This window comes from Strigops habroptila, chromosome 13, assembly GCF_004027225.2.
Source record: "Strigops habroptila isolate Jane chromosome 13, bStrHab1.2.pri, whole genome shotgun sequence".
Classification (NCBI taxonomy): domain Eukaryota; kingdom Metazoa; phylum Chordata; class Aves; order Psittaciformes; family Psittacidae; genus Strigops; species Strigops habroptila.
Genome location: NC_044289.2, coordinates 15311434 through 15320305, shown reverse-complemented (window position 1 = coordinate 15320305; position 8872 = coordinate 15311434). Strand labels below are relative to the sequence as shown.

At 60.6% G+C, this 8872-nt stretch overlaps 1 protein-coding gene across 1 annotated transcript; it reads left to right on the top strand.

Moving 5' to 3' along the window:
- Positions 1 to 477: 477 nt before the first annotated feature.
- On the top strand, positions 478 to 6986 carry PSMF1 (proteasome inhibitor subunit 1). Its single transcript, XM_030503125.1, has 7 exons — positions 478 to 1390; positions 2030 to 2182; positions 2513 to 2595; positions 2803 to 2982; positions 3692 to 3745; positions 5568 to 5726; positions 5843 to 6986. Exons 1-7 carry the CDS (start codon positions 1262 to 1264, stop codon positions 5892 to 5894), a joined length of 810 nt encoding a protein of 269 aa, XP_030358985.1. The 5' UTR covers positions 478 to 1261; the 3' UTR covers positions 5895 to 6986.
- The last annotated feature ends 1886 nt before the right edge of the window (positions 6987 to 8872 follow it).

Below are 8872 nucleotides of genomic sequence, written 5' to 3'. Positions count from 1 at the left end.
CAGCTTCCATAGCGGGTGAACAGGGATGGCAGCAAGCTGGATGGAAAACAAAAGCTTGGTAAGCACTCGGCATAGCTTCTTGTGTGACTCCTGATGCCTCTCGCCCCACTGAAGCACCTCCTGCGGTCACAGATCCCAAACATCACCCACTCCTGCACCTGCAGCAGCTTCGCAGGCAAGGGGGAGAAGCCTGTTTGCAGTGCAGAGATACAGGATTTAGGGCCAGTTTTCTGGAGGGAGCCCCATGATTTCACATTCTCAGGAGGGGGCATTCGAAGGAAGCTCCCGGTACCCGCGTCGCACACCCATGGCCAGGCTGTGCCGGGAAAGTGAAACATGGATGCCGTCAAAGCCTGCAACCGCGGCTGCGACCCACAAGCAGCGAGCCGTGGGGCGGAAGCGCTGCGTGCTGCTGTGAATCACAAGCTCAGCGCTGGAGGAGCTTGCGCTGAGGCATTTCCTGCTCATCCTGGGGATGTTCTCATCACACATCCCCATCCAACGCCTCCCGTACTGAAATCCCGGCCCTGCGAAAGCCAGCGGCACCCTTCCTGCCGATCCCAGCACGGCTCGCTCAGCTTCCCAGCCACGGCCACCTTCCACGGAGCCAGGGCTGCCGGGCGGATCTGCCGGGGCTGCGGTCGATGGTTCAGCATCAGTGACTGCTCGAGGGGGAAACGGAAAGAGCGACAGTGCGAGTTAATTAATTGACGCATAATGAAGTCAAGATGAGCATCCCCAAGGAGCCGGATTGGGAAAGCAGCAGATGATGGTGTTATCCAGCGTGGGGCTGCTTCAGCCCCAGCCCCAGCCTCCTGCCACGACTCAATCTCTGCGATAAGGGCAGGAAAAGGCCCCTGAATTATCTTTTAGTGGCAATTTAACAGGATTTAGGTGTAAGGATACTGCAGCAGAGAGGAAGAGCTGTGGAAGGGAGGGAAGAAATAAACCCATTGACGGCTGTTTAGTCCCTATGGCCGCGGTGGGCAGTCGCGCCATGGCAGCACACGGACTCTAACGCGTTTATAGCTGCGGAGGAAGAGCCGGTACAGGGGCAGGAGGAAGAAATAACGAACTCCACGGGGAGAACCCCCTGCCCGACCCCGCTGCAGCCGCAGCCCCCGGCCAGGCCCCGAGGGAGGCGGGTCCGGGCCTTGCGCAGGGGACGGGGGCCCTCTAGTGAGGGGCGGCCCGGCCCGGCTCCGCCCCGCCGCGGCCTGCCCATTGCTCCCAACCCAGCCCAAGCCGGCCCGGCGCGGCCATGGCGGGGCTGGAGCTGCTGTACGCCTCGGCCAGGGCCGCCATCTCCCGCCCGCAGGACGCGCTGCTCTGCGGCGTCCACTGGGAGCTGGTCCGGCACGGCTACCGCTGCCTCGGCGCCGGCGACCAGGTATGGGCCGCCCCGGCCGCCTCCGCCGGGTAGGCCGCGGATGATCCTCGGCCTTTCCTAGCGCCGCTCGCCGGCGCCGCTCGGCCGAGCCCGGCGCCCGCTGCCGGAGGGTGCGGGGCGTGCGGCGCCGGGGGTACCCGGGCCGGGCCGGGGTCTGAGGGGCCTCGGTGCTGCTGGGGGCTGCGCTGCGGGGGGAGTCTGTGGCGTTGGGAGGCCCTGGAGATAATGGGGTCAGTATGGTGCTGGGGGAGCTTGGTGCTGAGGGGCAGCCCCATAACCAAAAGAGGGTCCAGTGGAGTGTTGAGGGGGGAAATGTGGTACCCGATGGGGTCCCAGTAGTGGGGGGGCTGGTGTTGTACCAGGAAAGGGGCCAGTCTGGTGCAGGGTCCTTGTTGCCTCTTTCTGCTCAGCAAAGGCTGGTTCTGTCCCTCCTGTTCCAGCACAGAGACCCTGCTGGGAGGCTGGCAAGCAGGCAGGGCCAGCCCATAGATAGTAAAGTCCTGCTCCTGCAGTTAAAACCTGGAAGGCACTGAGAGATTTCCTTCTGGATCTCTCTGTGCAGCCAAAACAGATTCCCCCAGCCCTGCAGCGTGCTGGGCTCATAAGCAGGGTCTCAGCAGCTCCTCTGTTCTGTTGCAGCCAGGTCCTGATGAAAGGAAGTCGGAGCTGCTGCCCGCTGGCTGGGAAGCCAACAAGGAGGTATATACCCTGCGCTACAAGTCCACGGATGATGCCCGTGAGCTGCTGCTGAAGGCCATCATGGTGGAAGACAGTATGATCCTCAATGTCATGGTGAGCATCCCACACTGGTCCTTGTAGGTTTGGAGAGCAGCAGCTGCAAAGAACAGTAGGGCCTGTTGCTTAAATGGTTATGTGCTCTACCTTGCAGTGGTATTTGTCCCTCAGGATGGGGCAGACCCAGCGGGTGTTAGGGGTTGATGGTGCAGCAGCAGATGTGGCCCAGCGTGAAGCTGGTCAAACACTGGCTGCATGGGACAGTGATGCAGTTTGCCTTGCACACTCTGGCCCAGGAGTTGCCTTGTTTCTGTCTCTTTCCCAGCTCAGGACTCGTTCCCAGCTCTGCCATGCTGCTGACTCTGTGCTTTACCTGTCTTTTGCCAGGATCGCAGTTCTCAGAAGGTGGCAGATGTGACCTTGGCAGTGGCTGACTACATCGACCCAGAGCACCTGGATGATTTCCACAAGTAATCTCAGTTCCCTGGTATTCTCTGCAGCAGAAATGTCCCACCAGCATGGGGAGGGGGGCAGAGACCAGGTTAGGAGGAGCCTGGAGGACTTTTCTCCCCACTACAAACAAGTGGGCAGGCCAGAGAGGTTTCAGGGATAGTGGGACAATGGGCCAGCCCAGCCCAGCTCTTTCATTTCCAGGCTGTCTTGCCTCCTCCCTGCAGGGTGTACAAGAACACCGAGGAGCTGAGGACAAGGATTGCTTCGGGCATCATCGCTCCCCTTGGGGCCCCCACAGAAAAGGCCAAAAAGGAGCCTGAGAAGAAGGATCCTGAATCACACCGGGATTATGACCCCCTCAGGATCCCTCCCCACCACCCAGCAGGAATGAGAGCACCGACCCGGTGAGTGAAAAGTGGGTGGCTGCTCCTCCATTAGATGGGACGTGGTCCTGGCACAGCTCTGCAAACCACACCTCTGGTCCCTGTTCTGCACATGGTGGGATGGGAAGCATCCAGCCAGTTTCAGCCTTGTGGGCTGACTGCTCCCCCCACAAGCTGTAATCCCCTTTGGCTGGAAGTCAGAGACACTGTGGTGGCTCTGCCATCTCCTGGGGACCGTCTGTGGCTTCTGCCTTGCATGTCACCTCTTGCTTCTTTAACCCCGCTGCTGTCTGCTGGTGCTCGGGGTGCGGGATGCTCCTTGGGGAGGCCTGGGCAGACAGGCTGGAGCTGGGCATGGCTCTGAAACCACGGTGTTGGCACACAGACAGCTGGCTGCAGGCTCACCGCCTCGCTGTCCTCGCACTCCTGGAGGCAGGACTGGCATTGTGTCTCCAGATGGGATGTGCCCGAGAGCCTGACCTCAGTGCAGCCCGGCACTGCTCGGGGAGCCCCTGGCATGGAAATTCCGAGTGTCCACAGACAGCTGCAGGCTGGAGAAGTGGGAACAGCAGGGCCCCCTTCAGCTCAAGCTTCCCACAAGGCTGCCACGCACACCCAGCTGCACCCTGGAGCAGGGAACACTGTGTCCAGGGCTCCCAGCGCCCGCTCACGCAGGGTCACGCCTCTTCCAGTCCCTCCACTGAAGGTCTCGCTGTGTTCTGTGTTTCAGGCCTTCCCCCTTGAGCCCCTTTGCTGTTGGTGGGGAAGATCTGGACCCTTTAGGGTGAGTATGGTTGGGTGAGGTCGTGCTTTGTGTGCCAGGCTCTGCCCTTGGGCTTTGGGGTGGCTGGAGCCCTCTGGCACAGCTGAAGTCTGCCTGGCTCCGGCATCTGGTGAAGTGTCTCTTCAGTGCAGACGGTGATGGGGCAGTTGCTGAGTACAAATTGCAAGGGAGCAATTGACAGTTGCTAAAGCTCAATATGGTTCTAATATCGTAATAAGATCCCGTCCCTTGCATACATGATAGGTTGCAGTCTGTGTCTGTTTAATAATCAGCTTGTATTCATTTAACACGCAGTAATTCCTCCAGTAAATCAAAGCTGAATACATCATTAAGTGAACGTAAGCCCCTCATTTAAAATGGTACCAGCTGCTGTGTCTACAGCCCAGCAGTCTGGAGAAGGGGAGGCTTAAAGCCGAGCCCACAGGTCCTGGTTGTGAGCCTCCCGGCTGTCTGAGGCACTGGAGAGAAAGCCTGGGCTGCCCGAGGCACCGATCTTCACAGACACATCCCTCAGTCTTTGGTTTGGTCGGGCAAGGAGAACCTGTCATCTTCTGTTCCAGTTAAAAGCACATAAGCCAGCCATAAGCCAGCCCTTGGAGTTCTTGCAGAGCATCCTGTGGCCCAGGGGAGTCTTTGGAAGCGCTCTCCTGCGGGGATGGCATTTTTCCCCCTCTTGCAAGACTTGGTTCTCCATGGGTTTGGCTGGAAGAGCCAGCTAAAAACATCCTGCCTGGAAGGAGAGGCCTGGAGCCTGGGTGGCTGCAGGGAAACCTGAGAGCACGGGGAGAGGGGGTTCAGTGGAGGGGGGGGTCCCTGTTTCTCGCTGCCTCCAGCCCTTCCTCAGAAGTTCCCGTGTAAATGGAAGCAGATTTGGGCACTGGCACCTGCCAGCGCTGGGCTGGAGACCCACACTCCAGGCAGAGGCTGGTGGGGCCGGGCTGGCCGGGGGCGCTCTGGGCAGCCAGCCTGGTGCAATGGAACTCATTAGCACCATTGTTAATGACCTGTGCGATGGCAGCGGCGGCCAGAGGCTCCAGCTGAGCTTGCACAAAGCCAGCCATGAGGAATGGCGCTCCCGGCCTGGGGCAGCTCCGAGCACACACCGTGGGCAGCAGATGACTTCCAGGCAGCGCTTTGGAGCGGCCGGAGGAGCCCCGGCTCTTGCGACACTGCGTGGGGCAGGATGTGCTGCTCGCCCCCAGAGCAGAGCAGGGCCGGGCACATGGGCCAGCAGCGAGGGCCAGCGGGTCCAGCACTCCCACACGGATGGTCAGCAGCCCCCGGGGACTCACCAGCCATTGCTGGTGCCCCACACGGCTCCTTGCAGGGACTGGGGGAAGAGGGAAGCTGCCTCTCTGCTCCTCTGAGTGTTTTAGGTTTGCCTGTGAGGAAGGCAGGGTGAGGGCTCTGTGTGTCTCCAGCTGGGCTTTGGGGTACTCTGGCACCATGGAGCTGGGTGTTTGGGGGTGCCCTGGCTTGGGCACACACTCTGCAGCCGTGAGACTCCCACCTTAGTGTGACAGTGAGCCATGATTCACATCCTGGTGCTGTCCTTGCATTGTGGTGGTGTGCAGGCAGATCTGCAGGGCTGTGACAACCCCGGGCAGGAGCAGGGGGGGATGTATTTGGGTTCATGCCTGTCACAGGCAGCAGCCTCCATGGCCCATGTCGAGGTGGGTTAGGGCTGCTTCCTTCCTGTGTCTGCTTAACCCAGCCTTCCCGTGCTCGGTGTTCCTGCAGCAGAGGTTTGGCACAGGGACACGCTTTGCTCCTCTTTCACCGGTGCCCATCTCATCTCCTTCTCTGCCTTTCGTCTCCCCAGACGTCGGAGTGGGGGAATGATCGTGGATCCTCTCCGGTCTGGCTTCCCACAGCCCGGCATTGACCCATCCTCGGGCATCCCAGGCCGGCTCCCCCCAGGAGCAGTTCCACCGGGAGCCAGATTCGATCCCTTTGGCCCGTTAGGGGCTGGCAGATCCGGGTAGGTGCTTGGCTATGCCTGGAATCCCCATCCTGCTCCCTGGGCTGCCCCCGGAGCTCCTGGCTCATCCCTGTTGCTGCGGGACCGAGCTCTCACTACTCTGCATTGCTTTCCAGGCCGGATCCCGACCACCTTCCCCCTCCAGGCTATGATGACATGTTCATGTGAGGGGTCACCACTTGGCTCCTCATGGCTGTGGCCAGAGCAGGCTCCTGGGAGGCCGGGGCACTTCCTCCAACTCGCTCTCCATTTGGTGGATCTCCTCAGCAGCGTTTTCCTTCTCCCCCTTTGGAGCTACATTCCTGCGTGTCAGACCAGCCATAAAGGTTTCCCCGTGTGCAGAACAGAGGAGGAGGCAGTAGGCCCATTTCTTTCCGTGCTCCTCGGAGGGTGCCCGGCTGTTTGCACCCAGCCGAAGCAGCGCTGGGTGCAGTGTTTGAGAAGGGCCTGGCTGCTGTGGGTTTTCTTCTGCTGCTTCTCTGGGGTGGCACCGCTTTTGCTGCCGGGGTTTTGTGAGTCAGTGCTGAGGGGGGAGCTGGCTTCTTGCTGCGGGGAGCTGCAGTGGCCTCGCCGAAGGTGGGTTCTCCATGCAGAGATGGTTTCTCTCTTGCTCTTTATCCAAGTGAAGGGTGAGAAAGCCCAACTCATGGGGCTGAGATCAGCTTCCATGTGGCCGTGCCCACTGGCTTCAAGGAGCAGAGCCTTTAATGTGTGTGAGAAGAGACGTATATTGAATTCCTGGCTCAAAATTGCTCCCTCTCTCCCCTGCAGCCGTGTTTTCCATTCCTGGGGTGCGGGTTAAGCCCCAGCCGGGCACCACACAGGGCTGGGATAGGAGATGGGGTGCTCGGTACCCACACAAGTGGCCAGACCCACTGTTGGCTCTCCTGGCACAGTAGAGCTGAGCCCAGCATCGGGCTGGGTTCTTTATGGGGCACACACAGGGGCTTGCTCAGCTGCAGGATCGCTTTGCAGAAGAGGTTTATAGACCACGTTTCCTCACCATCAATCCCATCGTGTGGGGCTGGTGCAGCTCTGCCTGGCTGAGCTCTGCCAGGCAGCTCGGGGAGAAGGGGTGAGATGTGGGTGGCTCAGGCTCCTTGGTGTGGAATCCTCCTTCCTTCCCCCCCACTCCCCCCAGGTCAGCTCAGTTTGGGGCTGCAGCTCTTCTGTCCCCTCGGGTTCATGCAGTGTGTTTCTTCTCATGGTTTGATCTCTTGTAAGGATGTTCATGAGGCAGAAATAAAAACCTGACACGTGTGTTGGTGCTTGCTGGGGCTGCCCCATTGCTTCCCTGCCGTGCCCCAGAGCTCTGCCCAGGCTGTGCCCGTCCTCCCGGGGGGGGGATTCACACTGGGAACCCGCTTTGTTCCTTTCCCTGAGCAGCAGAGCTTTTCCAAGGTGATGTGGCTGTATGAAGAACACGAAGTGGAGCTGAGCTCCATGTGGTAACCGCCTCTCTGGGGTGCTGGGTGCTGTTACACACTGCACACAGCCATGCTGGCAGGGATAAAAGGGGGAAGTGATCTCCTTGTCTGACTCTTTTTTTCCCCAAAGGCATTTTTCCTTTTAAAACCCCTTTGCCTACAAATGCAGCTTCTAAAGCTGAGTTACAGCGTGTGCAGCCCTGCGCTGGGCATGGGTAGGAGTAGGGAGGACGGGCTGTAGAAACTGAGCACTGGGGGAAGCTGGAGCATCCCCTGCATCTCCTCAGGGCTCGTGCATGGACCCCTGCATTCACAGGAGCTGGTTTTGAGGCCAGACCTGGCCCTGCTGCGTGTCCCTGGGGTTTCTGGTGCAGACTCACCTGCAGACCCACAGATGTCCATGACCGGAGCTTGGGTGGGAATGGGAGAGAGACCCAGGGCTCACTGAGGCCATCGCTCCTGCACGTCCCCTCCGGCTCCTGGGGCAGCCTGAGCCCATCCAATGCTTTGCCTGTGGAGAAAGAAACCCCCAACCTCGCTGCATGGGGTTGAGAGACGCTTGGGGAGAGGAAACAGCTTTGGCCTTATCAGGGGGCCCCTCTCAGCGGGAGGCGGCAGCTCTCTGTGCCTGCATTCATCATGTTCTACCACCTCTGAGGCGGCTGCGGCTCTGATGGGGCCAATTAGAGCAGCCGGAGCCGGGAGAGGCTGCGCGGGGCTGATAAACAACCCTTTGTCTGCAGCCCCGGCCCCAGCGGGGCCGTGATGTGCAGCTGCGGGACCAGGTGGGAAGGGAGAGGGGCTTCGAGGGGGTGAGCGCCTGGCACCGAGCTGTGCCCACTGCCGGTGCCGGAGCCTCAGGGCTCCCAGGGCTGCGCCATCCGCTCTCTGGAGGTGAGGATCCTCCTCTCCGGACCAGCGGGGACAGGGCTGGCTCAGCTCACACCAAAAGGCCACTGTGGAGCTGCCCAGAGCGTGGCAGAGGTGGCTCCCAAGGGACCCTTGATCCCAAGCACATTCCTTGCTCCATCGCAGGGCTGGTGGCTGGACACAGACCTCCTTCCCCTGCTGCAGGCTCGTACCACGGTGGCCGCAAGGGCCGGGTGTCCTGGCAGCAGGAGAGACCTCGGCACGGCTGCTGCCAACCCAAGTGACAGCGGCATTAGCATGCAGGGGAGCACATCCAGCAGCACACACACCTCCCGTTAATGGTACGGGGAGCATGAGGAGCGGCTGGGGCTGCGTGTGTGCTCCTGGCACAGGGACAACCCTCCCTCCTCCCGCAGCCCCGGAGAGGCACTTCCAATGTCACGTTTGAAGAAAGACGTTGGATTATTGGGAATGGCTTGGGATCCCCGGAGAGCCCTTCAGGCCATCTGCCAGCCCAGCCCTGCGCTCCCAACTGCAGAGCCCTGGAGCTGCTCATTGCCCACAGATGATGCTCCATCTCCGGGATCCCGTGTACCGGAACCGTGTGGATTGCACAGATGGAAAACAAAGCAGCTCCCGTTGTATGGGACTGGGAGAGGCACTGGGCTGTTCCCTCTTTGCTTACCAAGGCACAAGCGGAGACACCCCCAAAACCCTGGAGCTGAGTGGGGGGACAAGGACACGCTGCCGGCCACCCGCCTGCCCTTGTGCTGTACCCCATGGCTGGTGCCCAGCCTGGTGCTTCTGGCTGTGGCCACGCTGCCCATTCCCGTGGTGTCCCGGTGACCT